General features: G+C 49.9%; 2 protein-coding genes across 3 annotated transcripts; both read left to right on the top strand.

The window, feature by feature from the left end:
- Positions 1 to 528: 528 nt before the first annotated feature.
- On the top strand, positions 529 to 16,266 carry NPM2 (nucleophosmin/nucleoplasmin 2; the record flags this gene model as incomplete). Its single annotated transcript, XM_081077382.1, has 8 exons — positions 529 to 586; positions 698 to 771; positions 916 to 1,041; positions 12,511 to 12,601; positions 13,688 to 13,887; positions 14,001 to 14,035; positions 15,131 to 15,164; positions 16,246 to 16,266. The coding sequence occupies 8 exons, from the start codon at positions 529 to 531 to the stop codon at positions 16,264 to 16,266; spliced, it is 639 nt and encodes a 212-aa protein (XP_080933508.1).
- Positions 16,267 to 20,510: 4,244 nt separating this feature from the next.
- FGF17 (fibroblast growth factor 17) lies at positions 20,511 to 26,247 on the top strand (the record flags this gene model as incomplete). Of its 2 annotated transcripts, none has more annotated exons than XM_081075531.1 (5): positions 20,511 to 20,545; positions 20,695 to 20,731; positions 23,657 to 23,801; positions 24,311 to 24,417; positions 25,954 to 26,247. In XM_081075531.1, the coding sequence occupies 5 exons, from the start codon at positions 20,511 to 20,513 to the stop codon at positions 26,245 to 26,247; spliced, it is 618 nt and encodes a 205-aa protein (XP_080931657.1). The 2 variants fall into 2 exon arrangements, with proteins under 2 accessions (XP_080931657.1, XP_080931656.1); XM_081075530.1 differs by having other exon boundaries at positions 23,624 to 23,801.
- Between the last annotated feature and the right edge of the window lie 354 nt (positions 26,248 to 26,601).

Raw genomic sequence — 26,601 nt, 5'->3', positions numbered from 1 at the left:
CCCACCTCACCTGGGAACCGTTAGAAATGCAAATGCTCTTGGCCCCCGCCAGACTTGCTCTATGGGAAAAGGGCAGTGGGGCCTGGAGCACGTGCGCTTTAACAGGCCCTCCAGGTGCTTCTAAGGCACAGAGAAGGAAAGGATGGCGCAACGGGGCCGAAGAGAAGGGCCTCTCCTTTAGGGCTGATTAGACAGCGCCCGTGCCCTTCGCAGGCCTCATAACAGCTGCTGCGGGCCGCGCGGGTGAGGCCTGACGAGGTCGGTGTGAGAGCCCAGAGGGAGCGCTCGGAGGACCGGGCCAAGGTGGAACCCGCGCCCACTGAGCAGCCACAGTGAGGGCAGCGGGGACCGAGGGCTGGGCCCCAGGGGTGAGTGGAACTCGGACGGGCACAGGCACCCGCTTCCCCCGAGTGCGGGACGGGCAGCGGCGGCCGGGCCTGGTCCCTCCCCAAGGCCTCTACCCAGGTCTCCGCCTCGGCTTCACCTCACTGGGCCCCTCCGCAGCGCACCGCCCGTTTCTCCTGCGCCATGAACCGCAGCAGCACCAGCAGCACCACCGACAAGGCAGGGACAGTCACACTCTGGGGTGAGTGAGGACCCGGGTGCTGGGGGTTGCCCCCCAGGTGAGGGCTGCCTGGAGGAAGGGGCGCATCCCCTGAGCCCGCCACCTCCTTCCCTCCCTCGGTCTCCTTTCCAGGCTGTGAGCTAAACCAGGAGAAGCGGACCTGGACCTTCAAACCGCAGAAGGAGGGGAAGGTGTTGCTCTGTACGGTGGGTGGTCCCTCCCCCAAGGCGGGGAGGAGGGACCGCTAACGCGGAGCAGGGGGTGTCTGTGGGCCCTCCAGGTGCAGCAGGGCTTCCCTCCTCTGCCCTCGCGGGATGACGTGCCCTGCCTGTTGTCAACCCCCGTCTCAGATTTGCTTGGGGGAGAAAGCCAAAGAGGAGATGAACCTCGTGGAGATCCTGCCCCCAGCAGGCCAGGAGGACAAGAGGACGAAACCCATCACCATTGCCTCGCTGCAGGCCTCCGTCTTGCCCATGGTGAGTCTTTCCCTTCGCAGGCCTCACCCCCGCATGGACACAACCCCTGGGGGTACCGGCGTCCTTCAGCAGCAGAGCCAGGCTAGGGAGGACACACAGCACGTGACTAAACGCCTGGACTCAGCAGGCAGAGCCCCACTTCCATCCCAACCCACGCTTTACTAGTTAAATAACTAGTTACACAGCAAGTTAAATAACTTCTTCAAAATCACATTTTTAAACCGTTTACTGCTGGTGACAGGTCACTGTTGATGACTTACATATTGATTGGTACCCAGAAATTCTTATTTCTAATAATTTATCTCGAGTGTTCTAATGCAAATGATCATTATTTGTGGAAAATGGCTTTTTTTTTTTTTTAATCCTACTATACTGGCTAGGACCTCCAGTATAACACTGGACAAAATGATAATGGCAGATGTCTTTGTTCCATCGTTGATTTTTTTTTTTTTTTAAGGATTCTAATGTTTCTCCATTAAGTATGACCAGTTTTGTAGATACCCTTTGTCAGCTTAAGGAAGTCCCCATCTAGTCCTACTCTGCTTTTAAACGTGGGTTTTCATCTTTTTAATAATGAACGGTTATCAAACACTGTTCTATTCAGATGACCTTGGGTTCTTTTCTTCTTTAATCTGTTAATGTGGTAAATTATATTAATAGAATAATATTCAGCCAACTTTACATTCCTGAGATAAACACTGCTTGATGATATGATAAACTTCCAGATTTATATATTTGTTACTATATTAAGATTTTTTTAAACTTGTGTACTCATAAATGAGGTTGGCTTATATATTCCTTATTCGGGTATGAAGGCATACTAGCCTCATGAACCGAGGAATGGAGTATTCTCTCATATGTGCTGGAATAGTAAATGTAAGACCAGGATCATCTGTCCTGCAAGACCTGGGAGACTGATCTTGTAACATTTATCCTCAAACCTATTTTTTTCTCTATGAGATCTCCTTACATCTCATCCATTCCCACAGTTTTAAAGACCAGCTATACAAATGAAGACTGAAATTTTTTTCTGTGAATCCAACCTCTCTCTTGTGCTCCAGACCCTCTGTCCAACTGAATATATTTAACAGATATCCCAACTTAAATCTAAATCCAAAGTCTTGATTTTTATCGATACTCTCTCCCTCCACCCCCAAACGTGATCCTTTCCCAGTAAATAGTTTCTCTTTCAATTCGTCAGGGGAAAAAAACCTCCTCTCTAACCCCCCATATTTGAACCACCAACAAATCCTGTTGACTCGACCTTCACAATATACCCCAATCTGACCACATTTCCCCTCCTCCCTGCTATACCCTGATCCAGGTGACCATCACTTCTTGCTCTCTTTCGTCACACGGCCTCCTAACTAGTCTACCTGCCTTCACCCTTGGTCCCCTATAGTCTATTCCAGGGATTAACCAGCTGCAGAATTAAATCCAGCCCACTACCTGTTTTTGTAAATAAAGTTTTATTGAAACACAGCCACACTCCTTCATTTATATATTATCTATGGCTGTTTTCCACTCGGTAACAGCAGAGTTGAGTAGTCTTCACAGAGACCATAGGGTTTATAAGCCTAAAATACTTACCATCTGGCCCTTTACAAGAAAACCTTTCCAACCTCTGGTCTATTCTATACACAGCTGCCAGGAAGATCCTTTTAAACAAGTGTCCAGGCTTGTCACTTCTCTGCTAGAACCCTTAGGTCAATGACTTCCCATTTCATGAAGAATGAGTTCCGAGATCCTTTATGTTCTGGTCCTCCACACCTTCTCTGACCTCAGCCTTTGCTACCCTCGCCTCCCTGACCCTGCTCAAACACTGGCTTCCCCTACCATACCTTGAAAACTCCCACATACCCCTCCTTAGTCCTTACATTCACTCTTCCCCGTGCCAGGGACACGCCTACCCCCCCACTTCATCCGGTTTTTGTTCAAATGTCAGCCCTTACCACAAACAGCACCCCCTCTTCCTTCCCTACCCATAATCACTTTTCCCCCGTTGGACTCATCACTGGCATCAGTTTTCTTTGGTGCATTCTTTCTCCGCAACCAGAATATAAGCTCCGAGAGAGCAAGGACTGGGCCTGTCTTGTCTGCTGCATTAGCCACACTGCCTGTATAATAGTGCCTCAGACATGGTAGGAATTCAATATATAATGAAGGAGTGAGTAAATAAGCAAATGAACTATGTGGGACTGGTTTGATTTTAAGTTACTGTAATTTATTTAATAGTTTTGGATCTATTCAGATGTCTATTTCTTTGAGTCAGTTTTTTTTTAACCAGATTTATTGAGATGTAATTTAGAACAATAAGATTCATCAATGTTAAGTGTACAACTTGAGGCATTTGACAAATGTATATAATTGTGTAACGGTCACCACAGTCGAACCTCTTTGCAGTTGATCTCTTCCACCTACCATTGCAACTGGCAGCCACTGATCTACTTTGTCAGTATAGTTTTGCCTTTTCTTGAATTTCGTTTAAATGGAATCGTGCAATCTAGTCTTTTGTGCCCAGCTTTTTTCACTTGACATAATGCTTTTGAGATTTTGCCATGTTGTGGGTGAGATAGCAATGTGCTCTTTTTTTATGTCTGAGTGGTACTCCATTCTACAAATAGGTATATATACCAGGTTTTGTTCATTCATCTGTTAATGGAAATCGTGGGTAGTTTCCAGTTTTGTACTATTATGGATAAGGTGCTATGAACATTTGAGCGTAAGTTTTTGTATGGACCTGTGTTTGCATTCTTCTTGAGTAAATACCTAGGAATGGAACTGCTGGGTCATAGAGCAAGCGTGTGTCAAACTTTATACAAGTGTCAGACTGCTGTACCACTTTGCATTCCTACCAGCAATGTATGAGGAATCCAATTTCTCCCCATCCTCCCCAACATTTGTTATTGTCTAATTTTGATGAGTCACCTTAGTGGATGTGAACTGCTTGCTCAATGTGGTTTTGATTTTGATTTCCCTGGTGACTAATGACGTTGAGCATCTCTTCATGTGCTTAATGGCCATTTGTGTATCTTTTTTTCAGAACTCTCTAGTCTTCATCCGACAAATTTTGATAGGTCCTGTTTCCATTTTTATTCAGTTCAAATCATATTATAGTTTCCTTCTCAGCCCCAGGATATTTAGAAGTATGTGTGTTTTTACATTTCCTAATAGGAGGGATTTTCTAAGAATCTTTCTTATAGTTTGATCTTTTGTGGTCTGAGAACATGCTCTATATTATTTCACATGCACACTTGGCTCCTTAAAGTTGTCCCAAAGTTTGTTGATGCTCTGTTCATTTTCTGAAAGTATTTTTCCTCAGTGTATTTCATTTTGGATAGTCCGTATTTATTCAATGTCATTACTCCTTTCTTCTGCAGCATCTAATTTGTTATTTATTTCATCAGTGTGTTTTCATTTCAGATATTGTAATTTTCATCTCTAGAGATTTTTTTTTCCAGATTTTATTGGGGAAGGGGAATGGGACTTTATTGGGGAACAGTGTGTACTTCCAGGCTTTCTTTCCAAGTCAATATGTTGTCCTTTCAGTCTTAGTTGTGGAGGGTGACATTTAAGATCAAGTTGTCCTTTCAGTCTTAGTTGTGGAGGGCGCAGCTCAGCTCCAGGTCCAGTTGCCGTTTCTAGTTGCAGGGGACACAGCCCACCATCCCTTGCTGGAGATGAACCGGCAACCTTGTGGTTGAGAGGACGCATTCCAACTAACTGAGCCATCCAGGATCTCAGCTGAAGCTCAGCTCAAGGTGCTGTGTTCAATCTTAGTTGCAGGGAGCGCAGCCCACCATCCCTTGCGGGAGTCGAGGAGTTGAACCGGCAACCTTGTGGTTGAGAGCCCACTGGCCCATGTGGGAATCGAACCGGCAGCTTTTGGAGTTAGGAGCACGGAGCTCTAACCGCCTGAGCCACCGGGCCGGCCCTCTAGAGATTTTATTTGAGTCTTCCATGTCTCAAACATTTTTCATCTTTCCTCTAGTTTCTTGAACACATGGACTACAGTCATAATAATTATTTTAACGTCTTGTCTACTAATTCTATAATTTGTGTCAGTTTTGATTGAATTTTTTCTCATTATTATGAGTTATAGCTTCCAGGTTCTTTGTCTAGTAATTTTTAATTTGGTGCTAGGCAGTCAAGTTACTTAGATACCATTTTATACTTTTGAGTCTTGTTTTTAAGCTTTGTTCGGTGGTACAAAAGCTAGGTTTAAACTAGTTAATCCCTCCACTACTGTCATGAGACCCTTCTTAGTGCTCCAACAGGCGCCCCATAAATTATGAGATTTTCCACTCTAGCTTTTAGAAACAAGCACTATCCCTGACCCTCTATGAGCTCCAGACACTTTTAGAGTGATTCCTTTCCTATTCTTTCCCCCAGGAGTCTCCTCACATGCATGTGTTGATCACGACTTGACTGAACACTCAAGGGGGACTTTCTGCCAATCTCTGACGTTCTGTCTTTGCAGCTCTCTCCTCTCCTGTACTCTGTTCTGTGAACTCTAGGTGCCTTGACTTCCCTGGGTTACCAGTTTCACTTCCTCAACTCAGTGAGATCACTGTGCTCTTTTGGAAACTGGCCTGAGATCCCCCTCCCTGCGCTGTCCAGGAGGAAGCTTTGACAACCCTAGGGCTCATTTCATTTGTTTCCCATCTCTCGGGGATTACTGTTCTTCCTTGATTGATGTCCAAAGTTTTGAGAGCCATTGTTTCCTATATTATGTTTGGGTTTGTTTTTTAGTTATTTCAAGTTGGAAGGTAAATTCAGTCCCTGTTACTTGGCCTGAACCAAATGTCTGCTCTGAGTCAATTTTGATCGTTTATATTTTTCCAGATATTGTTTATGCTATTTGCTAATAATGTTTGTAATCACAACTGTATCTGTTGTTTTATCCCTCTTTTTTAAATTCCCAGTAGTGTTTATTATCTTCCCTTCCCATACCCCTTAATCATGGAGATTAGTCTTTTTTCTTCTTCTTCTTCTTTTCAAAGAACCAGCTTTTGGCTTCATTGGTGTTTCTATTTTCTTATTTTCTATTTTATTAATTTCTCTGATTATCTGATACTTTCTGCTTTCTTTGTTCTTTTTCTTCCTGACTTAGATATTTAGCCCATGTGTGTTCTAGCTTATTTTTTCCAAGTAAGTTTTATTTATTCATTTTTAATACTATAAATTTCCCTCTAAGGATGTTTTTAGCTGCATCCTTCAATATGTGTTTTGCAGTATTTTCACTTTATTTCATTTCATTTTAAATATTTTCTAATTTCATTATGATTTCTTATTTGATGTATGAGTTACTTAGAATTTTTTAATTTCTGAAGATATGGGTGGGTTAGGTTATCACTCCTTTTCTCCATGTAATTGCAAAAGAAAATGTGGTCCATACACATATCAGTTCTTTGGTATTTGTTAAGACTTGAATTATGGCATAGTACATGGTAGTATTGTAGGAAACTATGTGTGTTCAATAAGTCAAACTTATTAATTGTGCTCAAATCTATATATGTTTGTCTCCCTACTCCATCAATTACAAAAAAAAAATGTGTTAAAATTTCCTATTATGATAGTGGTTTTTCAGTGGATTCTTAAATTTTATTGTTTGCTTTACATATGTTTATTTTTTAGTTGATTTTGTTTTTTAGATAATTGTAGATTCACATTTAGCTGTAAGAAATAATATGGAGAGATTACTACATATGTAACCTTTTGGAACTGGCTCTTTTTTCCTGCTCAGCATCATTCCCTGGAGATTCATCCAAATTGCATGTATTTTTATTGCTGAATAGTAGTCCATGAGGTGTCCAAACTTTTTTCAACGGTTTTCACCAAGGGCCATATGTGGTAAAATACACAAACAGCTGGGCCACTCACTCGAGGTGAAGTACATATTGACTCACCTGGTTTATTTAAGTAAACTAAATATATATTTGGAATTTGCTGCGGGCCAATTAACAATGGATTGCGGGCCGCAGTTGGCCCGCGGGCCGCAGTTTTGACACCCCTGGCATAGATGTACCATAGTTCAACCATTCATTTGTGGGAAAACTGGGTTGATTCCAGCTTGGAGCTATTATAAATAAAGCTGCTATGAACATGTGTGTAAAGATTTTTGTGTAAGCATAAGTTTTAATTTCTCTAAATGCCCAGGAGTGCAATTGCTGGGTCATATGGTGGTTGCATGTTTAGTTTCTTAAACCTCCTGTTTTTCAAAGTGGCTGTGCCTTTTTTCATTTCCACCAGCAATACATGAGTGATCGAGTTCTGCATCCTCACTGACATTTCATGTTGTCACTATTTCTTATTTCAGCCATTCTGATATATGTGTAGTGATATCTCATTACACTTTTAATTTGCATTTCCTAAGGGCTAATGAAGTTGAACATCTTTTTATGTGTTTACTTGCCATCTGTATATTCAGTAAAATGTCTATTCATAGCTTTTGCCCATTTTCTAATGGGATTGTTTGTTTTCTAATTGGATTGTTTGTTTTGATAATTCTTTATTCTAGACATTAGTCCTTTGTCAAATATATGGTTTACAAATATTTTCTTCCCATTCTATAACTTGGTTTTCATTCTCTTCACATAAGCTTTTATGGAACTAAAGTTTTTAATTGTGATGAGGTCCATTTTATCAATGACTTTTATGACTTTTGGTGTTATAGTTAAGAACTCTCTGCCTAGCCTGAGATTATGATGATTTTCTGTTTTTTTGCTTTTTTGCTTTTTGTCCAAAAATATTACAGATTTATAATTTACGTTTAAGTCCATGATCATTTTGAGTTCATTGTTGTATAAGGTGTGAGGTTTGGGTCAAGGTTCATTTCTTTGCCTATGGACATGCAATTGCTCCAACACCATTTGTTAAAGAAACTATCCTTCCTCCATTTAACTGATTCTGCAACTTTGTCAAAAATCAGTTAAATATATTTGTGTGGGTCTATTTCTAGGTCTTCTGTTCCATTGATTTTTGTGCCTATTCCTCCAATACCACACTGTCTTGATTACTGTAGCTATAGCTTTATATATGTTTACACTATGTTATTGGTGTATATAATTTACAGAATTATCTTCCTTGTAAATTAATTTTTTATCAATATGTGGTGACCTTTATCCCTAAAATGCTTATTAAAGCATTTTGATTTAAGCATCAAAATGCTTATTAAAGCAATTTGATATTAATTTGTTTCCCAGTTGTTCCTCAATGTTCATTATTCCTTTATTCTTTAGTAGTGGAACTCATGACTTTTAGCTGGCCATAGGGCTACTCAGAATAAAAACTATATTCCCTGAGTTAGGCATGGCCAATGGAATGTGAGCAGAAGTGGTATCTATAACATCTGCAGTGACCTTATAGAGAGATCATGTGACCATTTTTGTCTCTTCCTCCCTCCTGCTGGCTGGAATGTGGATGTGATGGCTGGAACCTGAGCAGCCATCCTGGCTAAGAAGGTAGAAGCCATGTATTGAGGATGGCAAAACAAGATGGTACAAAGAGCCTGGATCCCTGGTGATTGAGAAGCCGGATACCTGCGGCTGACTGTTTATATCTGAATTTAGTTTATGTGACAAAGAAACAAGCTTCTATCTGTATAAGCCACTGTTATTGAGTTGCTTATCACTTCTTACCAAACCTAATCTAACAAATACAACTAGTTTCATTTTTTTAAGGACTTTATTTTTAGTTTTAGAGCAGTTTTAGATTTACAATAAAACCGAGAGGAAGGTGCAGAGACGTCCTGTATACCACCTATACCCCCCCACACACATTATCAACGTCACTCACCAGATGGCAAAACTACCTTCATTTGCATTTTAATTAGGTATGGCTACAGTAATAGAGAGCCAACCACAGGGGCTTAAACAAATTTGAGATTTATTTCGGTGTTGCATAGAAGTCCAGAGATGGGCAGTGTAGGGCTGGTGCGATGGCTTCATGGTCACCAAAGACCTCTTAGCTTTCTCCTGTCCTTAATGCAGAGCTTCCCTCCTCAAGGTCGCCTTACAGTCCAGGAAGGCTGCTGCAGCTCCAGCCCTCACTTCTGCATGTAAGGTAGTAGGAAGGTATAGGAAAGAAGAAGAAAGGGAAGAGGCTTTCCCAGTTCTCTGTCTACCTTTTAAGGAATCATCACACAAATACCACCCACTAAATTCTGCTTACAACTCATTGGTTGAGAAATGAGTGACACGGTCACAGCTAACTGCAAAGGAAACTGAGGAATGCAGTCTTTGGCTGGGTACAATATGTGACTCTCAAGGTACTGTTATTATGGAAGAAGGGAAGAATGGAGGCTGGATAAACAACTGGAAGCCTCCGCCACAGCTGGGTAGATGCTTCCATGTGTTTACTTCAGCATTTCTGTCCGTACATTTTAGGTGTGTGTCTTATAAGCAGTCTATAGCAAGGCTTGGTTTTAATCTATCTGGTCAGTATAGTCTGTTCACATTTGTTGTGATTGCTACTATACTTGGATTTATTTGTAACATGTACTTTGTGCCTCTACTTTCCTTGCTTTTTAATTTTTTTCTCCTTTTCCTATTTTTTTATTAGATTGATTAAAATTTCTTTTCCCCTTTTCCACTGGTTTGGAAGCTGTGGAATCTCATTCTAATTTTTATTGGTTGTCCTTAATTTTTTAAAAAACCGTCATGCATCAAAGTCTAAAATGAATGTTTTCATTCCTCCCAAACAATCCAGGAAACTTTTCTAATTACCCTCTTCCTAACTTACATGTTGTTATCATGTGGAGTTTTAGCTTCAACTTGTTTTAGACCCACTCACCACTAGTCATTACCAGTACTACCTTATTTTACACTAACACTTACTTAAGTTTTTCTATGTTTACCAATTTGCTTGCTCACCATTGTTTCTTATATCTACTTCTTCCTTCTCAATTTAATTGCCACCTTCTTAAAACCTGCTTTAGTAGGTCTGGGAATAGTAAACTTATTTGGGCTTTACCTGGAAATATCTTTATTTTCCTCTCATCACTTCACGATAGTTTGTGTATAAATTCTAGGTAGAGAGGAAGTTTCCCTCAAAACTTTAGAGATGTTATTTCTGGTTTCTGATGTTGCTGTTGAAATCCTCAGTCTGTCTGGTTACTGTGCCTTTTTTCGAAATCTGTCTTTCCTTTTAAGATAATCTCTTTGTTGTTATCTACCATTTTACTCTGGCATGTTCAAGTGTAGAATTATTTTTATTTATCTTTTGGGAGTTAGGTTTCCTGGATACGAGAATCTGGGTCTTTGATTGTTTCTGGAAAACTCTTGGTGGTTCTCACTTTGAACATTGACTCCATTCTCTCCAGTCCTTTTCTCTGATTAGATGCATGTTGGGTCTTCTCATCCTGCTCTCCACATCTCAACTTCTCTTTCACGTTTTGTTTATCTTTCTGTGTGGCATGCTGAGTAATTTCTTCACAGCACTATTCCAGTTTACAGACTCTTGCTGCAGCTGGCTTTTATTCTGCTTTTTAACCATTTGTTCAGTTTATTTCAGTGCTACTACTTTTCATGTCTAAAAGCTGCGTTTGGTTCTTTTTCATAATATCTTCTTAGGGTTCTGATGCCTACTTTTATATTTATTTGGTTTTCACTTACTTCCTAGTGGTCCAGATTGTTATTTTCTTACCTCAGGTCCTTGGTTGTGCTACTCCGCAGTCATTGTGTTTCCTTCGGCTGACGCTGCAGGATTGTTTCTCTCGTGTTTTGTAATTTTAAATGGCGAGTTGTCTTTAGGGTTTTGCTTTCTCTGAAAGAGTTCTGTGTGAAAAGAATGGAGAGTGTCCTAGGAGAGTGGTTTTGTGTTTGCATCTGCCATTTGCCTCAGGAATAACACAAACCTGGGGTTTTATACGTATTTCTTGGCTTGGCAGTCCCCACCAGGTAAATTCAGACTTCATAACAGTGATAGGTATGGCCTGGGATTTTAGTTTGTCCCAGGAGACTCCTACCCCACTCTCATTTCCCTGTTACCTTTCTGTGGTGGTGTGTTGTTTCTAGTGGTTGGTTTCAGGCTCTTTAGTCACCTCTCCTTGACCTTCACGCTGGGATTACCGAGGTGCAGCCTTTGAGGGTTCTGGCCTGCGTAAAGTGGGCTCCATCACACAGCTCCATCAGGCTGAGCTCTCTCTTCCCCTCCCACCTGCCCATGCCTTGCCCACCTCACCCCTATTCCAGATCCAAGAGACAAGAGCCTTGTGAGGAAGGTGAGTTCTGCTAAGAAAGGGCTGGTCCTCCTGGGGGCGGGGGTGGTCTCTGGGAAAGTGCCAGGACCCGGAGGGAGTGGGACACTGGAGCCCTCCCTTCTCTCCACAGACCAAACCCACACCCAGACCCAACTCTCCTCTTTTGAGCCAAGCTCTTGTCTCTCATCCATGCGTGAAGATTCAAACCCAAAGCCCTTGCTATTTTCAAGTGTATTTCCCTTCAGCTGCTAGCGCAGCAGCTCTGCCACCTGCTACTCTTCGCATCTGATAGTTGGGGGCTCTCCTGTCTCTCTTACTATTCAGCCGTGCAGCAAAACATGGGATTACATTTTATCCAGCCTTTCTGGGTGTCTTTGGCTGCAGAGTTTGTTTTTGCTAATTTGCTTCCTGTCTGAACCAGAAACTCAAAGTTAATCTCTCTAAGCCTCAGTGTCTTCCTCTGTAAAGTAATAGTACCTCCTTCCTGGGCAAGGAGTTAAATGAGACAAAGCATATAAAACCCTTAGCATGGGGCCTGGCCCATGGTAGGGACTCCATACCTATGAGTATCATCATTGTTACTATAGAAAATTTGCCAAGTCTGGAAAAACAGAAAGAAAATAAATACGGACTCTCCACTAATAACTGTGATTAGCACTGTATTTCTAACCTTGATTCATACGTGTGTTCGCACATTATAAGACAAAAGTAGCACTGTACATACAACTTTACATCATAGTCTATCTGAGATCAGGGTGCCAGCGTGGTCAAGTTTTGGTACAGGCCCTCTTCCTGGCTTGTAAGTGGCTGCCATGTGTCCTCAGAGAGAGACAGAGAGAGACCTCTGGTCTCAGCTTATAAGGACACTAACCCCATCCTGAGGGCCCAACTCTCATGACGCCATCTAACGCTAATTATCTCCCCGAGGCCTCATCTCTAGATACCATCGCATTGGGGGGGCAAGGTTTCACCATAATGCTTTAGGGGACATGATTTAGTCTGTCACAGTCAGATTTCTCTAACAGCTGCCCCTCAGCTTGGAAGGCCCTCTGTGAAATGAGCCAGAGTGAGATGGTCAGATTTATATTGTTCCCCTCGGTGGAAAGGTCCAGGGGGCTGCAAGCACAGTGAGGTCAGGAGAACCCATGAATTGCGTGTGGCTGGGGTGTGGGGAATTACCTCAGTGTTTCTGTGGGAGGACAGCCCCCAGCCAGGTAGCGGGCCTGAGTGACCCTGTCTTCTCCTCTTCCGCCCCCCCCCCCCTGCAGATCATGATGGGATTGGAGCTTTCTCCTCCAGTCACTTTTCAGCTCCGGGCCGGCTCTGGACCCGTGTTCCTCAGTGGCCAGGAATGTTATGGTAAGTACAAGCTTGGACCTGGAAAAGGTCTGGGTGTGCAGAGCCAGGGCCGAGGCCATGACCGGTACTCAAACACTTGAGGGATTCTTGAATTAATAGAGAAAATCCCCAAAGGCAATATGGTTGCCAGGAGCCTGACCTGGAAGGCCCATGGGAACAGGTCATAGCCCCAGTTCATTTTTTTTTTAATTGGGGAATATTGGGGAACAGTGTGTTTCTCCAAGGCCCATCAGCTCCAAGTCGTTTTCCTTCAATGTAGTTGTCGAGGGCATAGCTCAGCTCCAAGTCCAGTCGCCATTTTCAATCTTAGCTTCAGGGGGCGCAGCCCATCATCCCACATGGGAATTGAACCGGCAACATTGTTGAGAGCTCGCCCTCCAACCCCCTGACGCCCCCGAGCCCCGTTTCTTCACCTCCCTGCCACATCCCCTGTGGGCCATAGCCCCCTTGCCTGTAACATGAGGGAAGGGGTATACTTGGTTTCATCTTCAAAGAGTAGCTGTGAGGAATAAATGGGATGTTCAGAAACAGCAGTTAGCCCAGTGCTGAGTACTAACACGCACGTGAAATGTTAGCTGCTATGAAGTCCGTAACTATAGTAGTAACATGGACCCTAACAAGTCTCTGTGCTGACTCTCTTAATATCCCTTTGACGGCTCTCTTCTCTCTCCAGTTGTGCCTCTTTCATCAGGGTCCTCTCCTGCCCCCAAACCATGACAGGGTCCACTTCCCTTAGGATAAGGTCTGAAGGCCTCAGCTGCTACTCCAGGCTCCTCCCCAGCTGCTCCCTCCTCCCCTCACACTCCTTCCCAGAGTGAATCTGCTACCCAGCAGGAGCGCAGCTCGCCCCTTCCCCTGCCTCCCGCTGTGCCGGGTCCCTGGCCCTCTGGAGCTGTCCGGGGTCTCTCCCCCGACCCTCGCCTCCGCTCTGTCAGGAAGGCCAGGATGGGTCCGCAGGAGTCCAGTAGGTGGACCCTTTCAGCTCCGTGCTGGGACGCCCCGAGGGCGACTCGCAAGCCACCGATGGAATGGGAGTCAGGCAGAGAGCCTGTGCGCAGGGGTCCTGCCCCTCTCCCGCTGTTGCAGACACGGCAGACCTCACCTGGGAGGAGGAAGAGGAGCAGGAGGAGGAGGAGGAGGAGGAAGAGGAGGAGGAAGAGGAGGAGCCGCAGCCAGAGGAGGATGACGATGACGAGGATGAGGGTGACGTTGATAAGTCCCCAGAGGAGACCCCTGTCAAACAGGGCAAGAGGCCGATGCCCCAGAAGCAGACAAGCGTCGCCAAAGTGAGGGGGGACCCTGACCCCTGACCTGGGCCAGGCTTCCTGAGCTGGGCATGCGGAGGGGGGAGGCCGGGGGAGTCCTAACTGTCCTAGTAATGCTTGTGTTTGGTTCCCAGAGGAAGAAGATGGAAAAAGAAGAGGAAGCAGTAAAGTAAGTCTTTCCATCTCTTAACGTGGCTGAACTCTTAGCGGAGGTGTATAGGACTAGAAAGAGTAGGGTGTGCCTAGTGTGTGCACATGTGTGCATGCGAGGGTACACAGGAGCTGCACAGCCTTTCTGAAAAGCGTTTAACCGTCTTATCCTGTGACCTAATTCCACTCAGGCAATTCCTTCCAAAGGATCCCATCTGAAGTATTTCCCCGAAAATAAGACCTACCCCAAAAATAAGTCCTAGTTAAGATCGTCAGACAAGATCGAACGCATTTCGTACGTTATGACCATGTTCCAGAAGAAGATGACATGACTGCATTTGAATAAATGTAGATTGTTGTACATGAAAACATAAGACATTCCCTAAAAATACGCCCTAATGTGTCTTTTGGAGCAAAAATTAATATAAGACCTGGTCTTATTTTGGAGGAAATACAGTATGGGGAAAATTATATGCACTAAGAAACTCAGCACTGCATTATTCAAATAATAGTGAAAAATGGAAGCATTCTAAATGTCTACCAATATGATAGTTGATTAAACTATGTCACATTTTCTCGGGGGATGTTACCTATGCCCAGGAAAGCGATAGCAACCTGCAAAGTGTGTATAGAATGTACAAGAACAGGGTATTAAGTCATTTTCATTTTATTTCACGTTTTTTTAGAAGAAAACAAACACACGAAAAGCCCTGAGAGGAAATACACCAAAATGTTAATATTGGTGGGAAGTGAATAACATAAGTAATTTATTCTGTTCTCTATTTGCTATAGTTTGTACAGTGTGATTGACATTACTTTTATAATGAAAAAGCCATACTTGTGATAAATATAAGAAGCAGATGGGAAGCCTAAGAAGGAAAAAACATCTAGTTTAAAAAGAGAGTCAGAGTGTCCCGGGCAGGTGACAGGTGAAGAGTTGAATTCTGAAGCCTCCCGTCTCCAGGGCACAGCCCCCTGCTTCCCAGAAGTGTCCAGGGCCCTGCTTTCCAGTGTGGGCACTGGTGGGGAGGCAGGCCGGGGCTACTGGCGTCAGGCTGAGCTCTCTCCTCCCCTCCCACCTCCCCACGCCTTGCCCACCTCACCCCTATTCCAGATCCAGTCTTAGAGACAAGAGCCTTGTGAGGAAGGTGAGTTCTGATAAGAAAGGGCTGGTCCTCCTGGGGGAGGGGGTGGTCTCTGGGAAAGTGCCAGGACCCGGAGGGAGTGGGACACTGGAGCCCTCCCTTCTCTCCATAGACCAAACCCACACCCAGACCTAAAAAGCCGGGATGCAAGAAATGAGGATCCTGGAGTGGCCTGGCCACAGTGACCCAGGGAGGGCCTGCCAGGCCACCGTGCAGAGGGGGCCTTCCTGGGGTACATTGTGGACCCAGGGCATCAAACACCCACCCCAGCTCCCTCCACCTGAGTCTGAATACGATGGAGGTGTTGGGGGCAACACAAAAGCCCCTCGCCCCAACTCTCTGGATTCAGCAGAACCTGGAGGGAAGAACCCCAACCTCAGGGTCACAATAAAGTTTGCTTTGCCAGGACGTTTCTGCATCTCTTCCCAGGAGCCGTGCTTGTGGCCGGCTGCAGTGAGCCCTCATGCCCAGCAGAGGGCGGCAGCGTCCCAGCACACCGGACGCGGTGGCCTGTGTCTGCCCGCGCTGCTCTTTCGTCTCCCTCTCGTGCTGGCACATCTTCTCTGGCCTAGCGTTGGGGGAAGAACCAAGTGTCTCAGCCTCTTACCCAGCTTCAATCTTCTGCCCCTGGGCCGAGGGAAGGCGCTAGGGCTGCTGTGGTTCTTCCTGTGCCCACACTCCCTTCCATCAGGGCTACAGCTGCCGGCCCCTGCCAGGAAGGGCCTCTACCCCTGTGGGACCGGCCTGAGCGTCTGTGTTTACTGGGACCTCGGGGCACCATGCTAGTCCTGCTTCCCGGGCAAGCTCCTGCACACAGGGGCCTCACTTCTGTAAAGATCTGTGTTGGGCAGGAGCCCAGAGACCTTCAAGGAAATCCTCCCAGGTGGGGGACACAAGGTGGGCTTGAGCGTGCCTATCAAGTGTCTCTTACAGGAAGTGGACAGGTGAACACTTGCAACTCCTGTGCTAGGGTTCCCCTGGAGCAACGCTCAGTACATTGTTGGGGTGAGGCTAGTAGAGGCCTGGAATGGGGTGAAGGAGCCCTTGCATGGCTCTGGCCTCCTGCCCTCTCCCCGGCCTGCAGATCCGCCCCGGAGCCAGTTGATGATGACACATAGATGGGCCCCCCACTCAGGTTACACTTGCAAGGCCTCTGCAGGCCTTCTCCTTGCCCCTCACCAACACACCTGCTGGCCAGGCCTACAGTGGGCCAATGGAGAGCTGGCAGGACCCCCAGGTATGGGTCCGAGAAGAAGGTCTTTGGATACCCACATCAACCAGGCTTGGGTCTCCCACTCAGCTCCATCCTTCTCTTGGTTGCAGAAGAAGTAGCAGAGGGCAGGGCTGGCATTCCTGCTGCTGGCTTTCTACACCCCAGGAGAGGAAGTGAGCACTGTCCCACCCTCTGACAAATGAGAACGGGCCACTGACCTCAGGTCACCCAAAGAGTGAAAAGGCACATCAATTCAGGTCTGGCCACAGGGAGGCAGCTGGCCTTCACCATGGCTTCATGCCACAGTGATACAGCGTGGGCAAGATAAATTCCTCACCTTTAAGTTGCCTACAGCCTAGTGGAAACACAAAAGCCAACAACATAGTTTGAATTACTTTTGAGTGCTTTAGAGGAAGTGAAACAGGCTAATTTCCAGGGTGGGAAAGTGCTGTTTAGTTAGGAGATATGAGAAGGTCCCTCAGAGGAAGCAATTGATAAGGGAGCTGCCAGCTAAGTGAGCTGGCAGAACATTCCTAGGAGTAGGAACAGAGCGTGCAAAGGGCCTGAGGCACAACAAGCTTGGGGGTTTGGACAGAAGGAAGGCTGATATGATTGCAGTAATAACACAGTGTGAGCTGGGCGCCGCTCTAAGTCTCTTCCATGGACTCACTCCTTTAATCCTCACAACCATGCCTTGAAGTGGGTATTAGCCCCATTTCTCAGTAGTGGAGAGTGAGGCACAGAGAGGTTAAACAACTTGTCCCCAAGGACACACAGCTAGTGGAGGAGCCAGGATTCACTCCCAGGTAGTCTGGCCCCCCTGTTTTTAACCACTCTGTGGATGAGAGGGAGGGATAGATAGCACCGAGCCCTAGAAGTCTTGTAAACTGAGAGCAGGAGTTAGAATGGAGCCCTGAATGCCTGTGTAATTGGAGCCCTAGGAGGGGCCGCCCCAGAGCCTGGTTATAGCAAAGCACACATTCCTGCAGGTCCTTCTTCCCTTGGCCAGCTCCAGCCAAATGTCCCAGTTCTCCAGCTCAGCCATGGCTCCGCATTAAGGGCACTCAATAACTACACTGTGGCTAATTTGATTTCCATCTGCTCAGATAGCAAAGATGGGGGTCTGCCTGCTTTGCTGAGGTGCCCTTTGCCCTTCCCCTCCTTCAGCCTCAACAGGAAAAGGTTGGGCTGGAGTCGAAGCAGCTGGTGACAAGTGGCAGTTCTGCAGGTGGGCTCTGTGAGCTCTGTGTCTGCACCAGCTGAGCTGTTAAGAGGAGCAGGCGTGAGACATCCCAGTTGGGGGGTATGGAACTTGGCACTAGGGGTTGGGGATTAACCACTGACGTCCAGGCTACTTCTGACTTCCCTTATCACCTCCTACACCCACCATAAATGTTAATGAACCCTACCAGCTCCCTCTAGTAAAGGCAGAAAGTCAGTCAAAGTTTAGGTAAACTGAGGCTGGACCACATAAGAGGGTCTCTGTCCCCTCCTCCGTTCTTGTGGCACTTGATACTTTTCAGGGAGTGTCCTTCATCTCCGTTGACACCATGGCAGTTTTGACAACATCAGTAGGAGTGACTTCCTTTTTATAAATTGGAAAGCTGGGACCAGAGAAGTGAGGGGATTTGCCACAGGTCACACAGCCCTTAATGGCCTGCACCCGGGGATGAGGATAAAATCCAGAGTCAAGGCCTGGAATCCTCCATGCTGCGTCCCCACTTAGGGCACACCACGGGCCTTTCCATGGGGGAAAAGGAGCGAGCCAAGTACAAAAGCCAAGCCTGCAGGTGTAGAACGGGAAGGGACAAGGAGCAAATGTCACATCATGAAATGTGCTGCCAAGCCCTGCGCCAGAGCCCCCTGGCACCAGCACCCTGGCTGAACCTCAAGGCCAACTTTGACTGCTGGCATCTGTTACCATGGAAACCCAGGCTGGGCTGGTACTGGCCAGTGATGACAGCAGGCCCTTCCCCACTGATAGGAGCCAGGCGCTCAGGCGCAGAGGCCTTTCACCCAGGTGGGATGCCCCACACCTGCCTCTCCTTATGGCCTTCTGCCCCTCCCCCGGGGCCCCTACCCGGGAGCCCAAACCTGAGCTATCTCCTCCATGTGTCTCTGCTCTTACCTGTGACCCCAGGATGGAGGTTAGGAGGAGGTAGCCTTTAATACCCTACCTGGGAGGCGGGGGAAGCTGAGAGGTCAGTTTGCGGAAGTTTCTATGGAAGAGGCAGAGTTTAAACTGGGCCCGAAATGGTGGGATGATGGAAATTATCAGGAGGATCCTCCTGGGCAAAAGCAGAGAGCTGGACAGGCTGGGGCACGTTCCAAGAAAAGCAAGCGCCTCTGGGCACCTGGTACACTCACGCCACTAACCAGCTGTGAGACCCTCATTGGTGAATGATGAGGACATCTCTCAGATCCCTTCCCATTTTGACATTCTTTCCATTGGAGGCCAACACTGGACTCCGCCAGTGATGCAGGGCTGAGGGCTCACACTGCCCTCCCCAGGCCTGTGTAGGCTCAACTGGCCCAGCCCCAGTGGGTTCCTGGGGGGGGGGGGGCAGGCGCTGGGAGCCAGGTGCTGGAGCTAGACAGGTCAGAGGTGTCCCTGCTTGTCTGTGTGTCGGGGGAAGGGTGGCAGACAACTTTGTGGATTGGTCTAGCTCAGGAAGGTGACAAGGAGGCCTGGAGGTGAGAGCTCTGCCCTCCCACTCATCTCTTTAGGTAAATAAATCCATATCCAGCATTTCCCTTTCTCTTCTCATCCCAGGGGCACTGGGACTCCCCAGGGAGCCAAGCTGAAGTGTGAGCTCCACTTCCCTAGAGGGGGAGGGACTTCCCTCAAAGGTCCCAGCACTTACCATCACCTACGTTTGGCAGGGAAGGAACAGCTTCCGGAAGGGACCTCCCCTATTGGGATGTCCTGGGCTATGCTGGGCCCTGAGGGTGTGGACCCAGCAGAAAGGCTCCAGACACAGTCCTGTGGAGTAGAAATAGCATGGACTTTGGACCCCTGGTTCCACCATTCACTAGCTGGGTTTGCCTCAGTTTCCTCATCTGCAGAATGGGATAATAACTGGCCTGGTACAGAGCAGCGTGGGACCAGAGGTTATGTGAAGAGGTTGGTGGGTGCTTCATCCCAGGCAGCTGCTAGGTGACATAGGGAGGAGGTCCTGAGAGGCTCCAGAGATGGCTGCTGCCCTGGGCCGGGGGGTGATGAGTGAGGCCCAGGACACAGGCCTTCTGACATCTGCTACATGCAATTATCTCTTGGGGTCCTCCAACATCCTGGGGCATTACTGTCCCCATCTCTCAGAGGAAGCCACCGAGGCCCAGAGGAAAGTAGCCTGCACCAGTGCAGCCAGCTCTTCTGTCCCCAGCTCAGGCCAGCTTTGGGGACTCCATGGGAGTCTTCCATAGTCCCAGCTGTCCCTTCCTCTCCACCCCTGACCCACATGATGTTGCACCCACTATTTGCAGCCAGTCTGGACAGCCTTAACCCCTCCTTTCCCAGTGGCCAGATAGCAGATAGAGGGAGCTGGGGGTGACAGAAGCAGTGGAAGCCCAGCTCCTGGCCAAGCCCACCTCCTGCCCCCTGCAGGGAGGCTCCTCCTTTTAAGGCTGCTTCTGGGAACTTCCACCCCTGAGCCAGACCCAGCGACCCCAGATTGCTACCTGTCCTCACCCTCGGGGAGTGGGGTGCTAAACCTGAGGGCAGGAGAAGCTGGCCCACAGAGGGGAGGAGGGGCACTCCAGTTGGGGTCTGTGAAGGTCGGGAACACTCGGGAGAGCGCAGAGCCAGCCTCCTGTGGAGAAGGCTCCAGCAGCCTCATCCTCTGCGCTTGGGGAGCCCAGGAAAGGCTGGCAGCTCTGCCAGTGGCTGCTTTGCAGTCTTGCTGGCCGGGAAGGTGGACACCTCACACCTCAGTCTCCCAATTACGCCCTCCTCCCCCCTCCTCCTCCTCCTCCCCTCTCTTCTCTCTCCTCCTCCCCTTTCTCTCCTCCTCTCCCCCCTGAAAACCTGTGGCTTGAAGAGACCTTGGCTTCTCTGGGACTCTACCCCTGGGGACTGTCCATATCTGCTCCTGAGTTTGGGGGCAGGGGGGCAACCGCCCCAAGAAACCTCTCCGGCGATGGGAGCCGCCCGCCTGCTGCCCAACTTCACTCTGTAAGTGCGCGGCCTCTCTGACTGGAGTTTTGTTGCCATCTCCAGCCTCGGGCAGCCCTAATCTTCCCGGGACTCCCACACGGACGCGGCGGGTGGGGTGGGCTGGCTGCAAGCACCCACACCTGGATCTGCCTCCTGTCCCCACACAGGTGCTTGCAGGTACTGGTCCTCTGCTGTCAGACTCAGGTAGGCGACTTGTCCCATCTCTGTCACGCCACCCAACAGGGGAGGGGGCCGGCTCCTTTTGGTGGAGAGAGGCAAGTTCTGGCCCCTCCCCAGGTCCAGGATACTCCGAGATTTTGGAGGGTTGGGGGGGTGTCAGTCTTTGGAGGGGTTAGGGGAAGGGGCTATGGCAAATTTGGGGATTATCTAAGGTTTTTATCTGTCCTCCCTCCCACGAACCTCCCTCCTTCCCCTGGGGTGTCTGCCTTGCTCTCCATCCCTGAGTCACCCCAAGGCTAAGTGTGAGGGCAGCCCAGGCTTAAGGGATGGAGCTGGGAGCGGCTCGAAGAGGGCAAAGGTGATGGAGCAGGTGAGGCTTGCACCTGAAAGGATAGGTTTCCATGCAAAGCCTCACGACTCCACTCCCACCAACATGGGGATCCTGGGGGTGCGCTCCTAGGGGGCATACAGGCAGTCAGAACGCCCAGCCAGGGCAGGTGACTCCTTACCTACGGGCAATGAGGTCAAACCCAAAGATGTTGTTTGGGACAAGATTCAGGGTTTCTTCTCCACAATCCCCCCCACCCAAGTCAGTGCTCCCCCATGCCCACCTCCCTCTAGCCCCAGCCCCAGTGCGAGGCTTGGTCCCTTTTTGTGATCCTCCATAAAAGTGCAGCTATTAAAATGCACTGGTCCAGAACCGCGCTGGGGAGATCGCTTGGCTTTCCCAGGCCAGAGGCCGCTTCTCTTCATATCCAGTGGGGACTTTTTTTGAAGGTAAATGCCTTTTCTCTGGGCGAGGGAAAGGGGCTGCCTTTGAAGCAGTGGGGGGGTGGGAGAGAGAGAGAGAGAGACAACCCCCCCTTTTCCTTCCCCCTTTTGCTCAAGCCCCCGTTCCAGGCCTTTTGCTTCACACATCCAGGGAGAGCAAGAAGAAAGCCCCCCAGCCTGGCCAGGAGGGGGCTGGGGGTGGGCCCAACCTGTTCTGGAAAGGGAATTAGCACAATGGTGCGGCTGGCCTGGCGTTTATGGCCTGGCTGAGGCCCCATTCAGGACTCAGGGAAGGTGGCAAAGCTGTCCTTTCCCCCTTGAAGTGCCCCCTCGCCCCCCTCGGAGGGGGGGCCAGCAGGCCGGACCACAGCCATGCTTGAGGGGCTGGCTGACAAGCAGCTGTCTGCTGCAGTGGAAGGGGAGGTCCCCCCGCAGCGGGAACATGAAAGGGACAGGCAAGGTCCCGCGGGGAGAGCGACTTGTGGGCTGTGGGCTGTGGGGGGGCGTGGGGCTGCTTTTGTGCAGGGCTTGAAGGGGGACAAGGAGAGGAGGGGGCTTCGGGGGGCCCTCTCTGCTCCTGACCTGGAACAGACAACCAGAAGGCTGCCTGCCAAGAGGGGCGGAGGGCCTGAACCTGGGCCAGGAGGCTTGGGGCTGGGGACAGGCGGGCTCCACCGAGGGTCCTGGGCCAGCCAGACCCCACCTCTTGGCAGGAAGGCAGGTGCCCCATCCCCAATTTGGGCCTCAGGTTCTTCCAGGATGGGGCGTGGGGTGGGTTGGGGTCCTCTAGTCTGGGGTCCTAGAAATGCTCCTGGCCTGTGGACAAGCGGACGTTGGAAATGAGCGGTAACACACACGAAGGGTTAACCCGAGCAGGTTACACTCAGCCTCCAGCTGCTGCCTCACCTCCCCTTCCTCAGAGCTGACACTTCCCATCCCTCCCTCCAGGAGAGAGTGGCCCTAACAGAGGCTGATCCACACCTAACTCTGTGCAGACGCTTGCAATTGGGCCTGGAAGAAATGTGGGCTTAGAGACGGGGGACGGGGAAAGGCTGCCCCAGCACAGGCCACGGGGCCCAGCGAAGAGAGAAATATCTTAGTGTTAGAGCCTGGGTTGTGGCCAGCAGCTGGGAAATGGCATCCAGGTGGCACCTTGATGGAGAGAAGGGGCAGGAAGTGGTCTCCTGCTAGTGTTGCACATGGGTAAGGAGAGTTCGGCCTGGACAAGGTACTTGTCCTGCCTTTGTGCGCCATGGTGCGTGGGTGGAAACGGCCCCTCGCCCCTCCCCAGGGAAGTGGGTGGATGGCAGCATGGGCCCTGGCTGGCTGAGAGCCTCTGTTACATTGTGGCACAGGCAGGCGGCCTCACAGGAGCAGCCCTCGGGCCACTGCTGCTAGCGCCTCTGCTGCTGCCTTCTCCTCCCTCTGCTAAGGAGGCACCGCCCTCAGAGGAGGGAGGAACCTGGAAGGCGCCTGGCTTCTCTGCGGCCGGCCGAGGACCCAGGGGGAGAGGCAGGGCAGCAGGGCCTATGTAACTCAGGATTCTATGGTTAGTACTGCAAAGAAATGCCCGCAGGGGTGCTGGAGCCTGAAGAGAAGACCCCTTAGTGTTCTCCTGTGACCCTAACAGACCAGCTGCTGTCTGTGCATGTGCTGGGGGTGGGCTCCTTCCAGGCCAGTGAGAAGGATGGAGGTGAAAGCTGGTTGTCCTGGCTAACAGAGCCACGACCCTAGAGTTCCAAGCTCTAGTGCTAGAGGCAGGACGGGTTCCGTCTCTAATCGGTTGTGTCACCCTGTGCACCTCCTCCATAGAATGTGGGGATCAGATACCAGAACTTTGAGGGTTCCTTCCAGCTCCCAGAGTCCTGATTCCAAGTCTACACTGTATCATCACATGTCCCCCAATCCTGGGCAGCCACCAGTTTTCTGCTCTAGGCTGGACAGGGAGCCAAGAGGTCATGACTGGCTCACCCACTGGCCTGACAAGGTCATGGACGTATGCCCCCTTCACCCCGCACCTCTGCTTCCCAGGACAAATGGCCTGCCCCCACCACACTCACCTCTGCACCCCTCTCCCCTTGGATGGACCGGTGGTGGTGTCGCCCAAAGCAAATTGACACTATTTTTCCCTTGGTAACCGCAAAGGGGGAGAATCACCCGTCTCCTAATTTTAACCAGTATGTGAGGGACCAGGGCGCCATGACCGACCAGCTGAGCCGGCGGCAGATCCGCGAGTACCAGCTGTACAGCCGGACCAGCGGCAAGCACGTGCAGGTCACCGGTCGTCGCATCTCCGCCACTGCAGAGGATGGCAACAAGTTTGGTGAGACCCAGCCCTCTTTGGAGGCCGCTCACAGCCCTGGCCAGCCTGGCTTAGTCCATCCCCAGGTCCCATGTCAGAACGGAGGCCACAGGAGAGCAGGGAGAAGCCTCTTGGGGGAGGGTCCCCAAGGGCCTCCCCATGCTCCCGAACCCAAGGGCCTCCCCATGCTCCCGAACCCAAGGGCCTCCCCATGCTCCCGAACCCAAGGGCCTCCCCATGCTCCCGAACCCAAGGGCCTCCCCATGCTCCCGAACCCAAGGGCCTCCCCATGCTCCCGAACCCAAGGGCCTCCCCATGCTCCCGAACCCAAGGGCCTCCCCATGCTCCCGAACCCAAGGGCCTCCCCATGCTCCCGAACCCAAGGGCCTCCCCATGCTCCCGAACCCAAGGGCCTCCCCATGCTCCCGAACCCAAGTTCAGCAGAGGTCAGGTTGGTTGGCGGGTCCCCAGCTACACCCTGAGCTGGCAATCCTCATGGACAGAGGTCTCTCTCCCCCTCCCCATCACAGCCAAGCTTATAGTGGAGACAGACACGTTTGGGAGCCGAGTACGCATCAAGGGGGCTGAGAGCGAGAAGTACATCTGCATGAACAAGAAGGGCAAGCTCATCGGGAAGGTGAGGCCCGGAAGACGAGCAGATGCTTGATTTGTTCCTCCGGGGTGGGGCACCTAGGGCCCAACTGCACCCCACTCTCCTCTGTGGGGGTGGACCCAGGACCATGACTCTTCTGCTCTCACCCACCCACCACTCTGCCACTCTCTGCTCTCCCCATTTTCATGAGCCCCTCTGGGTCTACAAGCGCTCTGAGGACACTGGCTGACCCACGGGATTCTCGGCTCAGATTTATCGGGTATTTCCCAGCATCAATGAGTAACAATTTCAGCACCTACATGATGATGCAGCCCCTGTGTTGAGGGCTCAGTGCTAATCAGGGTTGAGATGGAGCATTCACACAGGGCCCAAAGCTCCCCCAAGGTCAGTGGGCTCCACAGACTCCAACAGCAAGATGCACACAAACTGCCTGCTAGTGTAACCACCAACTAGTGTAACCACCAGCTAGTGTAACCACCTACTGGTGTAACCACCAACTGGTGTAACCACCTACTGGTGTAACCACCTACTAGTGTAACCATCAACTAGTGTAACCACCTACTAGTGTAACCACCTACTAATGTAACCACCAACTAGTGTAACCAGCTACTAGTGTAACCACCAGCTGGTGTAACCACCAGCTGGTGTAACCACCTACTGGTGTAACCACCTGCTGGTGTAACCAGCTACTGGTGTAACCACCAGCTAGTGTAACCACCTGCTGGTGTAACCACCAGCTAGTGTAACCACCAGCTAGTGTAACCACCAGCTAGTGTAACCACCTGCTAGTGTAACCACCAGCTAGTGTAACCACCTGCTAGTGTAACCACCAGCTAGTGTAACCACCTGCTAGTGTAACCACCAGCTAGTGTAACCACCTGCTAGTGTAACCACCTACTAGCATAGTGGTCTACTCTACAGTGGTGGGTCCGGCACTGGGGTGCAAGGGAGAAGTCCATCTCCTTTGGCATTGGTCAACCCTTGGCTCCCGATTCTGGTTGTCTCACCAAATATTTGCTGATTTTTTGCAAGCCTCAGGCTACTCATCTATACAAGTGGGCACAGCGTCAGGGTTATCTGCAGAGTCAAAGCGGTGCCTGTGTGGCTGTTGACACAGTCAGTGTCTATAAATGTTTGCCCTTGCTTTTCATCAGAGACTAGTGCCTGCTTTCCTTCACCCAGCAACACCATTCCCCCAGACAGAGGACGGGTCTGTGCACAAGTGCCTACTGGGTATGCACGGAACTGCACAAGTACCTTGATCTTCATGCTACATCTCAGGAAACTGAGGCCTAACATAGCTATCTACCTTGTTCAAGGGTTACAACTTCCAAATGGCAAGGCTGTATTTAAGTTCAGATCTGACCCCAAGCTAAGCTTGTTCCTTTCTCCCACCTTTGCCTCTCCAACAAGACACCCTCTCACTAGACAGAATTCCTTAGGCTGCAGCCCCTGCTGCTCCCTCTCCATCCTAAAACAGGCCCATCAGGCAGATAAGCCTGACACAGCAGTGGGTGACAAACATCCCTCTTCTCCTCCCCCCCCCACCCCCCCCCGCAGCCCAGCGGGAAGAGCAAAGACTGCGTGTTCACGGAGATCGTGCTGGAGAACAACTACACGGCCTTCCAGAACGCCCGGCATGAGGGCTGGTTCATGGCCTTCACCAGGCAGGGCCGGCCCCGCCAGGCCTCCCGCAGCCGGCAGAACCAGCGAGAGGCTCACTTCATCAAGCGTCTCTACGAGGGCCAGCTGCCCTTCCCCAACCAAGTTGAGAGGCAGAAGCAGTTCGAGTTTGTGGGCTCATCCCCCACGCGCCGGACCAAGCGCAATCGGAGGCCACAGCCCCTGACGTAGTCAGGGACACAAGTGTGGGGGCAGTTGCCACTCACCAGCCTTCCTATCCCCTTCCCTTCCTAATCTCATCCAAAGATAGGGCCGGGGTGGATGAGGGGAGCCAGAGCCCCACAGGAGGGCCCTGAGGACCGACAAGTGTCAGAGCCCCACCCTGGAGAGGGGCAGGACTGGCACCGACCAGGGCTGGGCCTCAGGGCAGCGTCCCGGACCTCACACTGGAATAGGCCCCCGGGGCGGGGACAGGCTTCGGGAGAGGAGCTGCAGTGTCCCCTGGACTCAGAACCCTGAACCAAGAGGCCAGGTCAGCAGGTTCAAGGCCTTGCAGACACTGTCTGCAGGCGGCTCTCCTCCAAT

Source organism: Rhinolophus hipposideros (assembly GCF_964194185.1).
Source record: "Rhinolophus hipposideros genome assembly, chromosome: 16".
Taxonomy (NCBI): Eukaryota; Metazoa; Chordata; class Mammalia; order Chiroptera; family Rhinolophidae; genus Rhinolophus; species Rhinolophus hipposideros.
The sequence above is the reverse complement of the archived record's forward strand: the minus strand, read 5'-3'. Positions and strand labels throughout refer to the sequence as shown.